We start from the raw sequence: 22826 nt of genomic DNA on the forward strand, positions 1-22826 counted from the left end.
CGACAAAGCAGAAAGGTTAAAACAGTTTCTTAAACTTTATTAAAAGCACATTTGAGATTCACAAAAAAAAGTGTGCTACATAGTGAATTTCATTGAAATTATACACATTTGTTAAGTTATAGGTCTATCTCATTAATATAGCATTAAAATGTTAGCTTATCTGAAAAAGATATGAAGGACTTGTGCATTTTGTACTCTTTATCTGGCTCCAGAGTTAAAGTACGTGTAAAGATCTCAGTGTTTGTTGCTGAACAGATGGACATCATTCTGCTTGTATGATCCTAGTGTTTAGTGCATTAAAAATGCATTTATCATGTGCTAAAATTAATATGCCAATCTGGAGTACGTTCACATTAGAATAAATGAGAGAACTCCAGTTTAAAAGCTTAAAAACAATGGAAATATATGAATAAAGCAGTTAAAAGACTCATACAAGCACTCCGTTCATATGAGCAGCACTGTACACATCTGAAAAGAGTCGATCACAGCTTATCAAGTGCACTTGAAGCATGTCTTACTGTAAAACTCCAGCACAATTTGTCTCAAGGGATTGTTTTACGAAGGAAAAGAAGCAGCCAGCTGGTTCTGGGAAATTTGAGGATGTGTGGAGTTCCTCTGTATTGGAAAAATCAGCCACGGTTGAATGTTTTCAAGAGGCGGATCTGCAGCGTGAGGGCCGTAAAACTCACTTTCACAATGATAGAGAGAGATTTACTGTCCTGTCAGCGATGTGTGAACCAGGAGGGGTTGAAATCATTTATGATATTGTGAATAATCAAACATTAGTGTCACACTAAACATCAACAGCTCGTGATAAACCAATAAACATGTTCTTACAGAAACTGTATTTAGAAATATTGTGTATTTTGTATTTATTGTATGCAGTTTGGCTCCCAAATGTATTTGGGTGAATCTCATGAAATCTCGCTAGAAATGTCCAGGTCATATTTCATCCCAAAATCGGAAGAATTTACTGAAAAAAAAAAAAGACTATTATTAGTCTTTTAAAGATTTGTTCTAATTTTTTTCCTATATATATAGATTTTTGCGTTGCATATACATTAATAATAATAATAATAATGTGTTAAATAAAAAAGACAATTATTAATATAATAAAGCAAGCAGTTAATAGTGCCATATTGATTTATATTATCAAGTCAATTAGAAAACAATGCAAATTAAAAAAGGGGTAGTGAAAATCATTGTGAATAAGCAATAATGGGAATTATTTGTAATGGGAATAAACAGAAATTGCTTATCAATGTTAAAAAAAAAAAAAAAAAAAATGCCAAAAATGGTGAGCGAGTGAAGGAATGCTACATTTTTCCAAATCTGATGAAGAAACAAACTCATCCTAATCTTGGATGGTCTGAAGATGAGCACATTTTCATTTTTGCCAGATCCTAAAATAGGTTTAACTTCCTCTTTATAAATAAATAATTCATTTTCATTCTGAACTTGAGCTACAATATGACCTGGACGGTTTTGGTGAGATTCTCCTGTAAAGTGCATTAAGCTGATTTTCTAACACTAGAATCTGTGTTGCACAGCAACAGGTTTAATAGTGAGAGTAAAACCACAGACAACAGACGGGACGTCCTGTGGATCCGCGAATATATCTGGTCCTTTCACAGCACTCAGACCGGCTGGTGCTCCAGGAAAAGCCCACGCCAGGAGCCCAATCATAACAAAACTAAGTGTTCACCGCAAACTAAAAACATGGCATCAGACTCAGACACAAGAACACTTACAGATGTGAGAGGAAGAAACAGACGAGACAAAACACACACACTGTACAGTGTGCAGCTGGAAGCAGACGACATGAATGTGTAACCGTTTCCAACACAGAATAAAACAAATAATAATACAAACTTTTTATCTCACAACTTGAACGTTGGTTCTTGCAAATCTGAGAAAAAGAGAGAGAAAAAAACCTGCAAGGGTTTAGCACTTTAACGTTTGTCTGATCAAATATCTAATGCAGCAGGTGATTGGAATAGATTTGTGTGATTCTTCCAGTATTTTGATGAAGTGATAACACAGGAGCAGCACGGGTGTAACTCTAATGGCTTTCGATGACGACTGGCTCATACACACCGGCAGAGACCCTGTGAACACAACACAGAGGATGATCAGTGAGTTTGTGTGTTTTTGCAGCTCTTGATGCTGTATCTTTGTGTTGAATCACCTGTTTCCCAGCTGGATGCCGCTCAGCGCTGTCGATCCGTCTCTGCTCACAAACAGTCTCAGATTACTATCTGAACACACACAGACCGAACAGAAGGTGAATAGACTGCAGTGAACACATGAACACATTCACACCTGGGTCAAATGCATCTCGCTTGTAAGCAGATTTTGGCAAATGGAGGATCATTATTTCATCACTACATACATCATGGTGTCATCTCAAGTTTATATCAGGTATGATGAAGATGTTCAGTGAAGTCCTGTGCATGTCAATTAAAAGTTGTGTGTGTGTATATTTTATTGCATGTTTACATAGAGTATATATATGCTTTATATATAACCTTAATTACTGTATATAATATTATTAAAATACATTTGCAGATTGTATTTAAATTTTATCTAAAAAATATATTTAAAAACCTCCATCAATACTGTAAATACAAATAAAAAAAACTGCAATAATTTTATTAACCACATTTAATTTCTCATCTCAACCATTTTATATATTTTTGTAATTTTATTTGTTTTTACTATATTTTTTATTATTTGCTGATTATATTTATATATTATATTATTATATATAATATTTCTATACAGTACACAAGTGCACTCGATATGCAATATATTTAATATACTATAAATAAATAATAAAATAAAGATAAAATATTTATTCATTTATTTATTTTCAGATTGTATACAAATAAAAGTGTGTATATTGTCATTTAAATACATGCATCAAAACTGGAAATACAAAAATAGATAAATTATTTTATTAATCATGCTTAATTTTTCTTAAAGTTTAAATTCTTGTTTCGGTCCAATAATTATAAGTTTTGTGAGCAGACGCATTCGTATTTCCACTAGAAGTGAACAATGCATCAATGTTCAGACACAGTTTACAGCTCAGCTGAAATGGAGTTTGATTGTCCGGTTTCTGAAATGCTCACCTTCGTTGTTACTGATGTCAGAAAAGTTCTGACTCTGGACGATCTTCTCCACGATGTCGTCTGCGTCGATACGTGTGTCGTTGACCCAGGTCGGGTGATCCTCCACCGAATCCTGCTTCCTCCTGCAATGAACAGAAGGAAATACCAGTTAAATTTACTGTCAGATATTTCGGTTTCTCCCGGCTGACGTGAACGTACCGCGGTGGTCTGTTGGAGGGTAGCATGGGTCGCGGGGGTCGTGGAGGTCGTTCGGGACGGGTGTCACTCTCAGACGGGGTGTCGGCGCTCACACTGCTGCCTGTAGATGTGTTTCTGCGATGGGTCAGATCAGACAGACTGGAGGAGCAGGAGTGTTCGGTGCTGTAGCCTGTAAACACAAACAGAAATAAGTGCGTTTTGTGCAATTGTGCAAGATTAATAAACACCATGCAACACTTCAAGCTCCACAGCTTCTCAGAAGAGCGATTTTATGATGTTTCTAGGTTGCAGAAAGTGTAGTAAACCATGGAAACCTGTATTTGAGCTTTGAACAGAGAAAAGGTCTGGTAATGGCTTCTTTTTCATTGATTCAAAGTAGTTGTTGAATGTAGAGGTCAACCGATATATCGGTTTTGCTGATTAATCGGCACCGATAATTGATTGCTGGAACGATCTGCAAAAATCCATGGCAATGGTTTTCCAAGTTTCGTCTATTGCTGGAGCGTCTGAAGGTGCGCTGTTATTAGAAAGTGCAAGAGTGACCTCTAGAGGCAAAAACACTGACGCCACATGCTGTTTGTTTGATGTGGGACACTTCAGCTGTGGATTTAAAACAGACAACGAACAGTGTGTATACAGTATACTATAGTGCATGTTTTAATTCATAATTTGTTGACAAAAAAAAAAATAAAGCACTATTTTAGTTTTCTTTCAGTATACAATTTAAAAACTATCGGTTAATCGGTATTGGCCAGTGTGGTCCAACCTGTAGTTGAATACGAGTTTAACAAAATGTAATTTCAGACTAAATCGAATAATTGTGACCTTCTCCTCTTAAAAATCTTCACCTTTTGTTTTAATTAAAGTGATAAATCTTGACAATTCAAAGAGTTAAATAGGAAAAAAATACAAAAACAAACATCAGATGACAGTAAATAAACACTAGTACTAGAAAGTACTACAAATCAATAAAAAAATGTGAAAAATATTATGCATGACAAAAAATTATATATCTTTATAAAATTTTGTGAATTTTACTTTTTTTTAAAGACATTGTCATCATCAGTCAAAGTCACGTGTAAAAATACAGATTAATGTTATTACAGAATAACATGATTTAATGTTATTTTAGTATAATTGAGAAAATATAATATAGTATTTTCTCTTTAGTAATTTTTCATTTATATTTTAATATTTTTAAGATAATTGTATTTTTGTCATTTTATACATATATGTATGTATATATAAAACACCTTCTATTAAATTTTTAGTTTTTGTTATTTGTCATTAAGTTAACTTTAATTAGATAAAATGATTTTAATTGTGTTATATGTCTTATGTTTATGTGTTATTTCAGTTAAATATTTTTTTATACTTTTATTTTTAATTTAAGTTTAATAAAATAATTTTATAATAACATCTGTATTTAATAATATTAAAAACATACCTAATCCATGTCATATATAACTTACTTAGATGCAGCAATGACTTGAATAAAGCACACAAACACACTGTAGCTGATGAGAAAGTGCTGGGAAACATCTTTAAGTGTCTTTTAAGTGCTTTTGCGGCGAGCGATCCTGAAGTGTCAGTAGCAGTATGTTAAAAAAAAACATTCCCACACAATAGCAGGGAAAAAAGACAGGAAGCTGTAAGCACTTCCTGAATCAGTAACTGGCGACGACATGCAAGAAATCCTACAGAATTAACTAGTTTCCTTTCTTATGGAAAGTCAGTCGGTCAGTGTAAACACACACACACACACACACACACCTGATAGTTTGCTCTGCTGACTGGCATAACTTGAGTTGCGTGAGTGTCCCGTGTGAAAGGATTCATCAAGACCCTGACCCTGATCCACCTCCTCGGGAAGAGCTAAAGAACAAAAACATGACATGAAATATTAGGATGTCATTATTACTGTCTCTCATTCGTGTCTGTGATATAATACAGCGTTAATGACATGTGACTTTACCGGAGCTGAGTACAGAAGGTCTCCGTTTAGCCAAAACTTCAGCGGTTCCTTCTCCTTTACAGTCCAGCTGCAGGGAAGGGTCTCGACCGGACACAGATATACATTTGGCAGTGCTCGGCGGACTAATTACACACAAAAAAGCCTTTGTGACACTCATGTAATCAGTAACGTTGCTCATTATGTTTGTTTCTCAGCCTGAAGGAGGCAGAGCAGACACCGAGAAGCCACACACTCACGTTTTGAAGCATGGATCTCCAGATAAGAGGGTCATTCCGATGGTCACCTGACAGGAAATGACAAGTTTGATTTTCACAGATCCGTTTAACATTGGGAATAATGCTTGCATAAAAGACTTCAGTTTAATGTCTTTGAAGCAAGATGGAGAACAGCTTCAAGAAAATTACATAACCAGGAAACAACAAATCATGCAGGAGAGAGCAGAGATAAACAATTATATATTCATAAACCTGGAGTGTTATTGTTTTCTTTTTGTTCATATTAAACATGTTAAGTGTCTGTTTTATTTCCTTTATTTATATATATATTTATTGAATTTCTGTCTATGGTCCTTTGTATTTCCATCTCTTTTAGCTTGATTTTTAAAAAATGTGAAGTTCCTGTTTTTATTGATCTATTCTCATTTATTTCATGCATTTATTTATAATCTTAAATTATTTTTTCTTTATCTTCTGTCCCTTGTATTTGCACCTCTGTTGGCTTGGTTTTAAAAAGGTTAAGTATATGTTTCGTCTTGTATATTTTCTTAAATTTTTATGTATTTATCTATTTCCATTTTATGTATTTATTTATTTATTATTTGGAATTAATTTCTTAAATTTCAGTCTACTATACCTTGTTTTTGCTCTTGTTGGCTTGATTTTTACACTTTAAGTTCCTGTTTATTCATATGTACCTGTATTTTTTTATTTATTTCTATTTTATTTATTTGTTTGTTTGTTTTACATTAATTTCTGTCTACGGTCTGTTGCTTTTGCTCCTCCTTTAGCTAGAAAAAAAATTCTGTTTTATTTATATATTTTCATTTATTTTTTATGTATTTATTTTTATTTTATTTATTTTATATGAATTTCTATCTGCTGTCCATCATTTTTGCTCTTGTTGGCTTAAGTTCCTGTTTATTTATAAAGTTTAATCTTTCCATGTATTTTTATTTTATTTATTTGTTTGTTTCACATTCATTTCTTTCTACAGTGTCTTGTATTTCACCCTTTAGCTTATACAACGGGGGCAAAAAAGATTAGATTTTTTAAATTGATATTTGATCAGTTTTACTGATATTTTTTCATTTATTTGTATTTTATTTATTTGTTTTCTGTCCACCATGTCTCGTATTTGCACCCCTGTTGGCTCAGTTTTAAAAATGTTATGTTTCAGTTCTATGTATTAAATTATTTTATTTGTTGAATTTCTATCTACTGTCTCTTGCATGTGCACCCCGTTCAGTTTGTTTTATTATGCTAAATTAATTGATGTATTTTCATGCATTCCTTTTTTAATTAATTTCTTGCATTTCTGTCTACTGTCCCTTATATTTTTAACCTCCCTGGCTTGATTTTAAAAAAGTTATATTCTTTCTTTTTTTCTTCTTTTAAATTATCTTCATGAATCTTGTATCTGCACTCCTGTTGGCACTTTTAATTGTATGTCTTTGTGTCACTTGCTAAAAAATGCCGTTTCTAATATATGAGATAAATGAGTGATGCTGTTTGACCTCTGACCTTCAGGATGGAGTTGTCCTGCCGTGTGTTCTTGGTGTCGTATCCCTCCAGCAGACAGCAGCGCGCGGTGGATCCCGAACCAGCAAACTCTGCCATGTTCAGATCAGCAAAGCCCAACTGAGAGCATCACACACACACACACACACACACACACACGTTTATAAGCACAGGATTCCCATCATGCAATGCCAAATCTGAAATATGTGCTGATTTGGTTTGGCAGGGTATAGAGCATATGGTGCACATCAGACTCATGCTCCTGCTTCAACACTTTGTTGAATCTCTGCCTTTCATAACTAATTCGATTAGAAGTTTGATCCGTCCATACGGGAATATCACAGTCATGACAAAATGAATCATACGTTTCCCAGAATAATCCACTTCCTTATGTTTCCGGAAGTAATTGGAGAGTTCGTTTGGTGAGCCTCTTTCATTCATTATTTGCTATTTTGAGACCAGCGAAGCGTCATTTCTGTTGCACGTCTGAGAGTTCGGTAAACGTTTAGTATTCGGCTTCTAGTTAAACATCCTGTTGACTTATTGTGTCTCCACGAGGGGTTCATTTCCCTGAACACCTAGCGCTGCCAGACGCATTTATTTAAAGAGCGCTTCTCCTGCGGGGCATGTGTATTTTTAGATGGGGGAAATCCTTGCCCTGCTGCAGGAGAAAATACAAGGAAAAGTTAATTGACTGCCAAAGAATGCACTATCTAGGGCACTTCTGGGTCCGGCCGTGAGATTGAATGGTCTTTTATGTGAGCGCTACTAAGCAATGCTTATGTAAGCTAAGCGTCACATCCCTGAAACCTACAGTCGGATGACTTTAACATCATAATGAGCGTGTAAATCTTATGACTAGCCAGACAAATGAGTTTACAACATCAAGACGAGGTGAACACAATGATGCTGTAAAGTCTAATGTGTTGATGATGAGAGAAAACCAAAGGGTTTGCAAAAGCAATGCTTTATGGTGCAAATCAAAAGTATATAAAATTATTAATCCAGTGACAGAGAGAAACTCAATTTTATCTGTTTATTAAACTGAAACTGAATTGATGGAAAGAGAGACAAAATTGATGCACGTTTAAAGCTTTATGCAACATGACATTCAGATAATAATTGTCTCTATATTACACACAGTTGATATTTTATCCAGATTATGATGTTGATGACTGACTCGGTGTTTAAAAGTTTGGGGTCTGAAATATTTTTAAATGAATGTCTCAACAAGGATGCATTTATTTGATAAAAAATACAGTAAAATCATTAATATTCTGAAATATTATTACAATTTAGAGTAGCTGTTCTCTATGTGCATATCTGTTAAACAGTAATTTATTTCTGTGATCAAACCTGACATTTTTCAGCATCATTCCTCCAGTCTTCAGAAATCATGTAAATATGATGATTTGCTTCTGATTATTATCAATGTTTAAAACAGTTAATATTTTTATTCTGCAGGATTCTTTGGTTAACAAAGTTAGAACATTTATATTTGGAATAGAAATATTTTATAAAATTATAAATGTCTTTTTTCACTTTTGATCAATTTAAATTGATGCTCGATAAATGTATTAATTTCTGTCTTTAAAATAAATGAAGAAATTATAACTGCCCCCAAACTTTTGGATGTAAAGAGATAAATAGTTGTATTAAGCCTCTGAATGAATGTTAAATTGCATCTCATTTCTAAAGGAAAGATGTGGACGCTTTCACTCACCTTTGAATAAGCTTTTCCTCCTTTGAGTTCCTGAAATGAAAACAGGAAGAGTGAGAAGTTCAGTGACGGGACAGTCAACACTAAACGCCATCGATGTTCGCCCCGACCAGTGTTAGGAGAAACACATTACAAGTAACGCAAGTTCGTAATCAGATTACTTTTTTCAAGTAACTAGTAAAGTAATGCATTATTTTTTAATTTACAAATGAATATCTGAGTTAGTTTTTCAAATAAGTAACTTTAAATAATTGATTGACAGCTCTCGAGTGCCCATGTTGAGAAAAATCATAAGATGTTACTGTAGTTCGAAAATAAATATGAATATGCATTAATTCATCTCACTCAAAAAAATAATAATTACAGATTCAGTATTTCTCAAAATGAATAAAAATAATACAACGAGAATATGATGCAAACCTGCATTAGTTAAATTTTAAACAACACAAATATCCTTTACGCATTTACCGTGTTTTTTGGACTATAAGTCGCACCTGAGTATAAGTCGCATCAGTCCAAAATTACATCATGATGAGGAAAAAAACATATATAAGTCGCACTGGACTATAAGTCGTGTTTATTTAGAACCAAGAACCAAGAGAAAACATTACCGTCTCCAGCCACGAGAGGGCGCTCTATGTCTTCAGTGTAGACTACAGGACACTGAGCAGCATAGAGCGCCCTCTGGTGGCTGGAGATGATAATGTTTTCTGTTAGTTCATTTCTCTTGGTTCATGCCAAATTAACTTTGATAAATAAGTCGCACCTGACTATAAGTCGCAAGACCAGCCAAACTATGAAAAAAAGTGTGACTTATAGTCCAGAAAATACAGTAATTCTTTTCTATAAACCAATGTCTTTGCTTCTGACCTTTGATGATCCAGTGCAACCATACTTATTAACATTTTTGTGCCTTTTTGTATTACTGGAGTGTGCTGAAATTTCTTCTTCTGCATTCTACTGTACTTCGGCTTTAATATTTGCCAAAAACAGAACTTTTTTTTATTTTACAAACAAACAAGCAAGCCCATTCCAGATTTAAAAAGTAACGCAAAAAGCATTCCTTTCCATAAAAAGTAACTGTAATTAGTTACTTTTTTAAGGAGTAACTAACTTTTAGAATATTGTAATGCATTACTTTTAAATGTAACTCTGATCCCAGCACACCTTCATGAGCAACACTTTAACTTCCACTTAACTTTTTACGTTCAGCTCGGACCCTAAGCAGTCTTCAGTGAGCCCAAATCATGAAGAATTCATCCTCTCACCTTCCTGACAGAGACGCGACACAGGCAGGGGTCCAGGACGCCGGTGTTAGCGCTCATTTTGCAAACAAAGGAGAACCTCTTCATCCAGCGAACAGCGTTTTGGTGGACCTCTTCTCTGTGGACGAGAGAACAAAGATCCAGGACTGTTATTTCAGTCACATGCCTCTAGTCATGCCTCCTTTAAAGGCTAAACTAAACCGAAGAGAGTTTGTTTCATGACATTGTGAAGGATTATGGAGAACATGTGCTCAATGATCAGTCAATGACTGGCCAGGCACCAAAATGAGTTTTAAGGAAACACTAAAAATGAAAGTTTTCGTTGAGCAGAAAGCGTAAAAACAACTAAAATCTTAAGCTAAAATTGATTTGCTAATCAACACACAATGCAGTTTTCATATCAACGTTATCAATGTTTCTACATCAATTCGCAGTTGGAAAATAACTTTAATAAAAACTAGTTTTCATGACATATTCAAACGTACATGAGCTTCTGAAGACAATCGCTAACAGGAGAAGTCAAATAAATGTAATATAGTGCGTATATTTATCTCTCTAGAATAGTTTTTCTATTAAACTAAGTTCATGTGCGTTGAATGGCTTTCCTGAAGAAAATATAACATAACTTACTGTTTACAAGCTGCTTTATTATTTTATAATAGCTTGTGATTATATGAGACATAATACATTTCAGTACGTTTAGCATTTTTTAAAAATACCTCCTGATGTTCATTCGTGTTTATTTCGCGATATAACTCGAGGAACAGATGATTAGTTTACTTATACGAATGTCAAGCCGCCAAAAAAAAGCCTCGAAATGACATTTAATGCATGTATTTTGTTATAAAATCTACAATCAATTTATCAATCTAATTGATTTAATAACCAAAACAGACATTTAAATTGCAAATAAGATAACCATGCTTATACTCCAGTTATCGCTGTTGAAATACAACGTTTTAAACGATTGCTGAAAACTCATTTTCATGACAGATTTATTCAAACATACATTAGTTCATGATGACATCACTGACAGGTAAAGTAAAATATAATCAATATGTTATATATTTTGGATATAAACACACACCAGAACATCTCCATCTACAAAAGCATGGCATCTCTTCCTAATCCATCTTCACACACACACACACACACTTCATACCGCACTGAGAAGTGGTATTGGTGTGACTCAGTTTCATGTTCTCGGACTAAAGCAAAGTGCATACATGTTTGCAGATACTCACACACATTCATCAACATGAGGACACACCAGCACACACACACACACACACTCGAGACAAATTAACCCTAAACCATGATAACCTTTGCTCTGTTTGTGGGGCCTCAGAGAGACTGTGGCATTTAATAACTCAAGCATACTTAAAAACACACTTAAAATGTGTTTTAAGGGTCAAACTGACGCCAAACAGAAACAACTTTTAATCAGCAAGGATGTGTTAAATTGATCAAAAGTGACTGGAAAGACATTTATAATGTTACAAAAGATTTCTGTTTCAAATAAATGCTGTTTTTTTGTTTTACTTTCTATTAGTCAACGAATCCTGAAAAATAAAATGCATCACAGTTTCCACAAAAATATTGTGCAGCACAACCGTTTTCAACATTGATGACAATCAGAAATGTGTCTTGAGCAGTAAATCATCATATTATTCATGATTTCTGAAGATCATGTGACACTGAAGACTGGAGGAATGATGCTGAAAATACAGCGGCGCATCACAGAAATAAATTACACTTTACAATATATTAACATGGAAAAGTGTTATTTTAAATTGTAATAATATTTCACAATTTTACTGTAATAAATGTTACCATAGTGAGCAAAAACAAACAAAAATTGACCAACTCAATCCTTCGAACATGTGCATTTTTAAACATATAGTCTCTATTACCCCAAACAACAAAAACAGTCAAATCAGTCAGAACACATCAGAAGAGATACAATTTATCATCTTCTGCTTTGAAGATATAAACACACACACACACACACACACACACACACACATTCCAAGAATCCTCAGTCTCTGAACACATTGAGGGTCATCAGAGGCTTCAGTATCGTACGTTTCTTCTGTTCCAGCACTTCTTGTAATCAGAGCCGATCTGGTTCATTTTCTCCCCCCCCGACACACACATTCTTTCCCAGCATTCCACGGGCCACGGTACTTTGTCCTCTCACTGTAGTAACCACGAACACTTTAATACTGACAGAACAGGAGAGTAAAGAGAAAAAGAGGACACCCATAATGCACTGAGAAAGTGTTAAAAATAATGTTTTTGACTTGAGCCAGTAAGCAACCCCTTAGAAACCACTCCAAATATTCTGAAAAGTCAACAGCGTAGCATCTATATGGTTGACAACACTTAGTATGCAAGATTTGCATGCACTTTTTCCTCAAATATCTAATATTTTAATGGAATGCTGCTCTAAATTCCCATCATTTACAAAGCACCAATTCCTACATGAAACAGTCCCACAAACAACAACACAACAGGCTTTGTGCGATCTTGTGTATTCTCTTTTCATGCTCTGGGCTCGACTCTCTCCCACGCTGGCCAAACGCAAACCCAATCAAGCGCTCCTGAATGGACCAATTGTTGGGAGACTCGGGACAATTCAGAGCGCACAAAAGATCCATGAGCGAGATTCATGTGGAATAAATATGCATTAGATGCGAGCCAAGCAGAGTAGCAGGAGCGAAGGTTTGCTGGGAGAGAGAAACCAGAGGCAGGTGTGTGAGATTCACAACTCTTTATTATCAAAAAATAATCAAGACCAAATCAACTTTAACCTTAAATAGCTTAAAACACATGCAATGTTGTGTTTAAATTTTTTATAATAATTAGTAATTCTATTTTGTATATGATGGAATTTTTATTTCGTTAGTTTTTTTATTATATTTGTATTAATTTTATTTTTTATATTTTTTATTAATTGTATTTTTTTATTTATTAAATTGTAATTATCTCTTTCAGAGTATGCTTGTATATAATTTATCATTTTATTAATTTTATTTATTTATTTCATGTTTTTATTATTTCTAATTTTTTTTTTTTTTGTATTTTTATATATAATTAATAATTTTAATTTATTAGTTTATTTAGTTTTGGTAATTATAATACTAAAAATGAAAAAGATTTCCTTGGCAACTAGCTGAAATAAGTTTTCATTTTTTTATTCTTTTGTTTTATTTTATATTAGTTAATGTTTAGCTTATTTCAAGTAATGTTTTATAGAATGTTTAGACATCTTTTTTATAGTTTAAGTGTTAATTTTACTACAGTGTTCTTTTTATTATTATTTTTTATATATTAAAACATTTTATAATTAGTTTTTATTCAAGTTTATTTCAGTTGTAGTTTTACTTATTTTAAATCATTAATTCAAAATAAATAAAAAATTGAAATGTTTACTTTATTTTTTGTATTTTATTTTATTTCAAGTATCAACAATCTTTTTTATGGTTGTAGTTAACTATAATAACCCTGGTGTGTGTGTGTGTGTGTGTGTCTATACACACACACACACACACACACACACTGTATTAACGCAAATAACCCTGACTTAGGGTTAAAATGCAATGCTATCAAAATCTAACTAATTATCACATGCACAATATTAAACCATCAGTCAGTAACTACAAAAATATGCCGATTGAAATCATGACACGGAGCATCTGTTTACATTTGGCTCTCAGTGAAGACGCACTTCCATGACAATGATCTAGAACAAGATATGTATTAATGCAATTTAATTTTTTTCTCAAATGCATCAGAACGCTCTCCTTCAAGCTGACTAATCTCAAAACAGGAAGTGATATCCAGAGCAGCCAATGAATGAAGTGCTGAGTTGGACCAGCTGTGTGCAGTCACCGGGCCCCGCAGAGGCACAGGGGCCAAATCAGATTTGGACAGGAAGTTGGTTTAATAAGGCCCCTGGTTCACACAGAGTAGTGCTCCTGTGGCTCAGGGGTAGAGCCTTGCAGGTTGTGGGTTCGATTCCTAGGGAACAAATATACTGGTAAAAAAAATATATATATACTGAATGCACTGTAAGTCTCTTTGGATGAAAGCATCTTCTAAATGTTAAAGTAAGAAGCATCCTTATTTATTAATTCATGCATTCATGATGTAGAGTGACCTGATTTTAGAATTATTCCTATTATTATTTATATTTTTTATTTTATGTATATAATTTGTTATTATTTCATTAATTAACTATTTCTATGTCATTTAATAATATTAATGTTTAATGTGTATACTTTATTTTGCATTCTTTTATACACACATATATAGTATATAGTATTATTCATAGTAATATTCACATTTTTATTAGATGCATAAAATGTATTTAATGTTTGTTATTTTATATCATATTATTTATATCTGTATTAATACAAATATTCACATATTTGTATTAAATGTGTATTATTTATTTATTTAGTTTTGTTATTTAGTGTTGTCTTATTTGATCAATTTCTATATTTTTATTCATAATTAATATTTAACATATTTTATGCATATAATAGTTTTATTTCTCCCTTCAAGTATTTGTCAAATGTCTATTAGTAAATTATTAATTGTTATTTTATATTCTTATTTTTATTTATTCAGTATTACTCATAATAATACTAATATATCTTTATTATATAAATAATTCACTTATTGTTGTTATTTTGTTTATCTTTTACTTTATTATTACCAATTTTAGATGTGTTCTATTAGATGTGTATAATCTATTTAATTTATTATTACTATCATTATTATTGTATATTACTTGCTAAGTGATTCCAACAAAACTTGAAGATCTTTTAAAGATTCTTGAACCTTTAAAAAATTATTGCAGCTTTTTTTTTTCTTTAGTTTTTCAGCATAATGACAATTAACCTGCACACAACGGCTCTGAGAAAAGTCATAAAGTCATTCATTCGGATTAAAAAAAAAAAAAATTTTTGCATACAATATTTCATCAAACTATGCATGCACAGCGGTTGAAACTACACACACTTGAAGTTCCCCTCTAAATTAAATCAATACAATGAGTGAAATCAATCAGCCGCACACCGTTCTGAACTCTCTCTCAATCAATGAAGATCACGTGACTTTCATGAAGCTGAGGTCAAAAGGTCACAGCACAATTGCAAACAGCCAGCAGACAATGCATGATTTACAAACCCAGTTGCATAACTGCAAATCTGGACAGAAAGTCCGAGGCTGTATGTAAGCCCTTGTTCTGGATTTATATCTACTGGACATCAAGGAGGGAGACTTCCCGAAACACGAACGATAAATCCCCCAATTACATAACACAAGCCCCATAAAGGCCAACGAGTGACCCTTTGAACCTTACAGCATTAGAGACACATCTCTCATTACGAGAGCAAGCTGATTATCTGCTCTGAATCATGATCTGAGCGTGTCGTGCTCGTATGATGGGTTTATGGCCTTCGTGGACGCTGTAATGAGGACAGAGAAAAGCAAGAGAGAAGAAGAGCGTGCACGTGTGTGTGTGTGTGTGTGTGTGTGCACACTGGATGCATATCGTCCAGTATTGAGACAGATGCTCACGGTCAACAGTTTCCAGAAAATCTGCTTACACAGAGCCACGAATCAGCAGAGACAAAACACATCTGTTCATATCTGTCGCTCAGCGGACAAACAAGGGTATTGAGCTTTATGAGTCACTACACTAAAACATTTATAGAATCTGGTTTAAATCACAATTTAGACTTTTCTCAGAATTCTAAATTTACATCGCACCATTTTTACTGCTTTTCTTCTGTAGTCTGATTCGATTTAGACTTTTATTCCTGGATTTTGTGTTTACATCTCAAAATTGTGACTTTTTCCATCTTGCTACTTCTGATAATAGTCAAATGTCTCTTAATGTAGCATATATTCATGATTTCTGAAGATCATGTGACACTGAAGACTGGAGGAATGATGCAGAAAATACAGCATTTCACTACAATAATAAATTACAATTTACAATATATTTACACACAAAACAGCTATTTTTAAATTGTAATAATATTTAATAATGCTACTGATTTTACTTTGTCTTTGATCAAATAAATGCAGCCTTGGTGAGCAGAAGAGATTTCAAAAATCGTAATTACTCCAAACTTTTCAATGTCAGGAACTTAAACATCGCAGCACGTCTAATTTAATTTGATTGGGGATATCTGCATTATTCATCTTGGCGTGTGAGAATGGTTCATGTTTGAAGTGCTGTAATCATGAGTTATGTCTGAACCTGGGATCAAACTAGGAGCTAAAAACAACATGCATGCTGGGTAAAACACGCAGGTTTCACAAAACTAGAGGAAAACTGCACATGTGGCATAAGGCTACACACTCAGTGGTTTGTGCTTTTTATGGTTAAGCTTTAAAGAGCTATGGCCCAGCAGACCTGCTCTAAAACTACAGATTGTTATGCTGAAATTTAAAAAAAGACATCCAAACAACTCCCTTCATCATCTAAAAGTCCTAAAACTAAAGTTACACTACAAGTAAACACAGTTTCCAAGCTTGAACAAAACTTTCAGTTCTGGAATTGATTAAATGTGGATAACAAATAAGCCTGTAAATAGAGTAAAGGTGTCCTGAAAACATGAAAAAGATTAAAACAGCCGGCCAATCAGAAGACCTCGGAGGCGGGGCTAGCTTTTGTTTACATTAGCAAGCTTCCACTATTTAAAGAAGTCACTTCTCTCATTTAAACTTTAGCAGCAAACTTTAGCAGGAACTCAATGATTTACTCCAGAAGGTTTATAGAAGTGTCATTTTTCCTGTATTAAAATGTTTAGTAGCAATATATGGAGGTAAAGAATGATGTTTATGGCTATGAATTGTTATATTGGTGCATGTGCTTGAATGCTCTTTTCAAAAACAACATAAAAAATAAAACAAGATGCGTGTTGATGCTTTATTTTATTCTCATTCTCACACACACACACACACTTTTGAATACAAAAGGTAAAATAGTTTAATGAAAAAAAAACTATATATATATATTAGGGATGTCAACGATTAATCGATGATCGATTAATTGTCGATAAGAGATGCAATCGATTAAGGCTATGGATGGTCGGTTAACCGATTCAATGTTGGGCTGCGTGCGGCTCATGCGCACTCAACACGTGCGAGCGGCTGTGAGTGACGGTGACGATATATAAAAGCATCATCATTCATTCACAATGTACAAATTAAGCTTTTAATGTGATTTAAACTTTAAAGTACACTAAAATAGAAACAACATAAAAGTTCTTCAACATTAAATGCAATGTAGTTACTAATCATTTCATCAGATAACTGTTTTATATCGTGCGCTTTGCAGGGCTGCGGGACACAGTGACAGGACAGGTAGTCTATTCATTCCTACAACTTGTTAATTCATTCCTACGAATTATTAATGTGGCAATTGTCCATGTTTCATTAATTTTGTTCCCTAAATAACCCATGATTTAAGTGAAATAAGGGAACAAATTAATAAATCGAACGAATTCTTAATTCATGAAATCTTTAATTTCCCTTCCCATGTTTACCACAGTAAGAGATGCGAAAACAGTTATTAAAAGCGAAAGATAATAAAATAAACCTGGGAAATTAGAGGGTTAGACTATGAAGATTTAGGAAAAGAAACAATGCTTAAATATACTGAATTTGTGGAAATTCGTGACCAACCGGCAAACCAGAACAAAGCCGCGTAAATGAAGATGGGGTCCAAAAGCATGGTCGAGATCTAACATTTTCCAGTTAACTTATTATTCCTCTAATAAACAAAGCTTTTATACCACACTTGTCATAATCAGATCTTATAATTTCTAAATAAATAATTGCTGGATTAAAAACAGCGATTAATAGGCGCTGTGACCGACACATTCCCGGAGCATTCACTGCTGTCACTAAACGGTGACGCCGAGCATCGTTCACAAGTTTCTGCATGGACCTGACTAGAAACAGGTTCTAAGCCCTGGGACAAAATGGGATGCTTTAAGGAAAATGTATAGCCTACTAAGTAATAGGCCCAACATAAAAATAACAATTTGTTTTCATGTTTTTTTTTTTTTTTTTTTTTTTTTAAATAGGCTATGCGAAATATATCCGACTTAAATAGGCTAATTAAGATTAACGGATTTAAAACAGAAGTGTGGGCGCTCCATAAGTTCACAAAAAAAAAAAAGGATGACAACGCATTCTGTTTGTTTGCTTTATTTTACAAGAGCACAAATCTTCTGTTTTTATTGTGAGTGTGCACAAATGAAAGTAAACACTTTTGCAGAAAATATATTTTTTTTTTTAATGTCTCAGCTGTTTCGATCGCACCGGAGCCTGCTGCACACGTATATTCTAGCGATTCAAACTTATATCGCAGTCTGTTCATTATCAAAATAAAATGTCAACTAAACATTAAAAGGTTACACTGGTCAGTTTAAATAGACCGTAGTATACCGGTCCACTCTGCTGTTATGCCAAGGACGTTTTTGCTCATATGAAGAGGATCATCTTTTCCGTCTATATGCGAATGCGTGTTAAGTACAAGCCTAGTTTACATTATAAATAATAGTTTAACATTCAAATACATTGCGAATATGGAAACATTTCGATTTGTGCCGAATGAGACATGAGCAATAACCTCCAAATAAATCTAGCCAAAGCCGCGCTCGCTCGTCCTCGTCTGCACGCATGCACTGTCACGATCTAATGCGCTGTATGCCGGATCTTTTAAAATCTGACATTTTCTAGGACCGAATCCAGCAGCATCAAATTAATGTGAGCAACTGTGTTTTGGTGCAGCAGCGCCGATGTAGTTCACTTAATGTGCAGCGCAGTCACACACGCTCCACATTTCGGATAATTTTATACAATAATGTCAGTTGAAAACATTGCAATTGTGCTTTAATACAACAACGAGCACCACAAAACCATTTAAAGAGGCGCGTTCAGCGTTCTCCGTGCGGGATTGGAAACTGTCAACAAAGTAAAATGACCTCAAAAGTATGGCGCGCTCTCTTCATTTTATCAAATGATCATAATCGCATCTATTCATTTTATAATCCTGCTACTAGCATTTTATTCAGACTAAAACCTCTTTAATTCAAGCGAGAAAGCGTTTTGTGTGTGGCTTTTGCACATCCTGTCATACCGCTGACTGCGTGCCTGCAATAGACGCATTTTGCAGTATTATGGTTAACGATTAATCGATTAATTGATCGTTAATTTAAACGACGATCGATCATGGAAATAATCGAAATTTGACATCCCTAATTATATATATATATATATATATATATATATATATATATATATATATATATATATATATATATTACTACTAAAGAGACACAATTGAGAATTAATCATTTTTCATTAATTTGCACCAATATAACCCTTTATCGCCATAAACCGCATTCTTTGCTACTAAAACAACATTTGCTACAAAACATTTTAATAGATGAAAGATGCTTTGCATGTTAAATTATACTATCTATATCACCCAGCAAGAAAACTGCATCAAACATCTCATTTATTGCTGTGATGCAGAAAACAGATGATGGCCTCATTCCTCGTGTTCCTGACATCTGTCTGAAACAGTGTGAAACCAAAACCACATTTAGCACTGAACTTCCTGCTAAACATCAAGCAACCTTCCGTTTCTGATGTGTTTCAACAATAAGCTACAATCCTCAAAAACTAGACACGCAAACAGCAGGATGCTGAAGCCAATCTGTCTGCGCTCTCCATTCACTGCCATTAGACTAGTGTCGACTCGTGGGAGGTGTGTGTGTGTGTGTGTGTGTGAGGGGAATGTTAAAAAAAGAAATAAATGAGACCTTGAAGGTCTTGTGGTCTGGCACTGGTTCTCTCATAAACTGAACAAAATCAAAATCAAAACTACTTTAAAGCAGGTTTTAGTCTTAAGTTCACACAAAAATGTACATTTTCTGAAAATGTACTACCCCTCAAGATGCATTTGAGTTCATAACGTTTGTAGAAATGTAGCATTGCATCAGTGTCTCATCACTGCAGTGAATGGGTGCCGTCAGAATGAGAGTTAGATAAAAACATCACAATAATCCACAGCACTCCAGTCCATCAGTGAACATCTGGAGAAGACAAAAGCTGTGTGTTTCTCTCCTGATTCAGGCAAGATCATTTCTTCACCGGTGAAAACAATATTTTTATCAGACTCTCGTTCTGACGGCACCCATTCACTGCAGTGATGAGACACTGATGCAATGCTACATTTCTACAAACCTGATGAAGAAACAAACTCATCCTAATCTTAGATGTCCTTAGAATTAGTACATCTTAATTTTTTTTGGGGGGGGTGAACTATTTTTTTAAAGGCACATTATTGCAAATAAAAACAGAACTTGCAACACAAAACTCCTGCAGTGAAACACTGAGATGAACAGATGGAAAAAACTGATGTGAAGAAGAGTGAGTTTTTCCTGTTATTCTATGTGTGATGAGAAGCCGAGCTGTAAACCACTCACAAACAACGATTTTACAACACATCGTTTCAGACTGACTTTACAAGTGCTTTTATAGGACACCTATAAGTTTGAGTCACGAGTAAAACAAATGACAATGTTAAAATGCAACGCCTAGATTACACAGACAAATTTCAATCATGGATCTCATAATGACATTAAAACAGGATACAGACAGAAGTATCAGACGACAAAAAAAAGTCCAAATATCCAGCAGACACTGCATCTGGAAATGATCTTGAACATGTGAGTCTGTCTTCACTTCCCTCGGGTCACATGTCACATCCTCATGCAACCGCTGAGATGATTACTTCATTATTAGCGTTACTTTAAAACTAAATCTATGGTCAGAAGAAACTAAAATGTAATAAAGAATGTTTTTAATCTCCTAGAACCAGATGCTCAAAAAAATACAAATAAAAATGCGTCTTGACAATGACAAGAGGGGAGGGTTATAATATTTAACAAAAAATAAAAACGTGAACTAAAATAAATATTAACTAAAAAAAAAAAAAAAAAAAAATATATATATATATATATATATATATATATATATATATATATATATATATATATATATATATATATAATAATAATATATATATATATATATATATATATATATATATATATATATATATATATATATATATATATATATATATATATATATATATATATATGTTTTTATTATTATTATTATTTTAGCTAGTTGGCAAAGCAGCATTTCTTAATTTCATCTAGTTTAACTTGATGTACAAAAATAGCTTAAACTAATATACATATATATATATAATTTAAAAAATAATTTCCACAGACTTGTAAAAAAATAATAATAATAATAATGATGATAAAAAGACAATGACACATAAAAAACTAAACCTCTACAAAAAAATTTAAATGAAAAAAAGGCATATAAAAATAAAGACTAAATCAAAATATTAATCTAAACTATTAATAAACTCAATAGCACTGCAAGAAGGTCCTGCTGTATTTAAAGGAAAAACAAAAATCATTTTAAAGCTGCACAGCAACAAGTACCACAGCACTATCAGCATTTTAGTACCATAGTACTACCCTAATTTATTTTATTTTTTACCATGTTACCCTTATAAAAGCACTGTAGTGGTACCATGACTCTCTCATGACTTTTATTGGCTCTCTCAATAAAAGCATCAGACTGCAATACTACAGTACAGAAATCAATGGTATTTACATTCAAAATAAAAAAGTTCCCTGCAGTTTTAACCATTTCACACTTTTAAATACCTTGTATGCATGTATGTATGCATGCATGAACTACAGTTAGAATGAGAGCATGCAGAACTACAAGCATAAACAAATGAAGCGTCCACAGATGATGAATATGTCTTACCTGGATGATGAAGCAGTGAAATCTCCATCCAGCAGTCGGATCTTACAGAACAGAACTCCGTTGACAAACGGCACAGCTGTCAGCTCCTCCAGAGTAACGTGGGTCTGAAACTTGAACTTCTTCTTCTTGACGAGAAACGCCATGAACTCGAGCTCGAGATGGTTTGATTCTCTAAAATGAAGAGTGTGCAGCGGTTTTTAACTCTCTCCGCGGGGTCATGGTTTCATTCACTGCTCATCCGCGGGAAAAGAAACACAAATCACAGCAAACTTGAGAACTGTGAGCTCGGAAACATCAGCAGCTCCGAGACTGAACTCGTGTTTCTGTCGGGATGTGATTCTTCTGTTCCTCACTGTGTGTTCAGCTTTACTACAGAGATTATGAAGCTCCGCCCCTCTCTCCAGGGACGGACCGGGACCATGTGGCATTTTACAACTAAAATGTTGAAGCTTAGCTGTTTTAACTATAGGTCGGGATGGAAATATTGATATTTTATTTGTTAACAACATATTTTTCATACCTTAAAATCAGTAAATGTTATGAAATTAGAGAATTAAGCCAAAGGAGTTCAGAGCGTGATTCATTTGAGTCAGTTTGTGAGTTCAAAGCGGTTTTGCAAATCATTTGAGTCATTTTGGGAGTTCGGAGTATTGAGCGTGAATCATTTGAACCAGTTTGGGAGTTCGTAGAGGGATCGCAAATCATTTGAATCAATTCGAGAGTTCGGAGCGGGTTCGCGAATCATTTGAGTCAGTTTGGGGATCACGAATCATTTGAATCAGTTCGCGAGTTCGTAGCGGGTTCGCGAATCATTTGAGTCTGTTCGGGAGTTCGTAGCGGGTTCACGAATCATATGAGTCAGTTTGGGAGTTCAAAGCGGGTTCGCGAATGATTTGAGTCAGT

At 33.9% G+C, this 22826-nt stretch overlaps 1 protein-coding gene across 2 annotated transcripts; it reads right to left on the reverse strand.

Moving 5' to 3' along the window:
- Nucleotides 1–16: 16 nt before the first annotated feature.
- On the reverse strand, nt 17–22281 carry eeig1a (estrogen-induced osteoclastogenesis regulator 1a). Of its 2 annotated transcripts, none has more exons than XM_052604996.1 (11): nt 21924–22281; nt 10032–10146; nt 8767–8796; nt 7047–7163; nt 5544–5590; nt 5308–5429; nt 5106–5207; nt 3333–3501; nt 3135–3256; nt 2189–2230; nt 17–2108 (listed from the first exon to the last, which is right to left on the reverse strand). In XM_052604996.1, exons 1-10 carry the CDS (start codon nt 22064–22066, stop codon nt 2211–2213), a joined length of 987 nt encoding a protein of 328 aa, XP_052460956.1. In that variant the 5' UTR covers nt 22067–22281; the 3' UTR covers nt 17–2108; nt 2189–2210. The 2 variants fall into 2 exon arrangements, with proteins under 2 accessions (XP_052460956.1, XP_052460955.1); XM_052604995.1 differs by having other exon boundaries at nt 2189–2258.
- Nucleotides 22282–22826: the final 545 nt, after the last annotated feature.

Source organism: Carassius gibelio, chromosome A8 (assembly GCF_023724105.1).
Source record: "Carassius gibelio isolate Cgi1373 ecotype wild population from Czech Republic chromosome A8, carGib1.2-hapl.c, whole genome shotgun sequence".
Taxonomy (NCBI): Eukaryota; Metazoa; Chordata; class Actinopteri; order Cypriniformes; family Cyprinidae; genus Carassius; species Carassius gibelio.

Bases quoted from the DNA above. Each gene is read 5' to 3' on its own strand.
- eeig1a (XM_052604995.1), bottom strand. From the start codon at position 22,066: ATGGCGTTTCTCGTCAAGAAGAAGAAGTTCAAGTTTCAGACCCACGTT. The intron at 10,147-21,923 runs GTAAGACATATT...TCTCGTCCACAG, and splicing joins TTCACTGCTTCATCATCCAG to AGAAGAGGTCCACCAAAACG. The intron at 3,257-3,332 runs GTACGTTCACGT...TGTTCATTGCAG, and splicing joins CCCTCCAACAGACCACCGCG to GAGGAAGCAGGATTCGGTGG.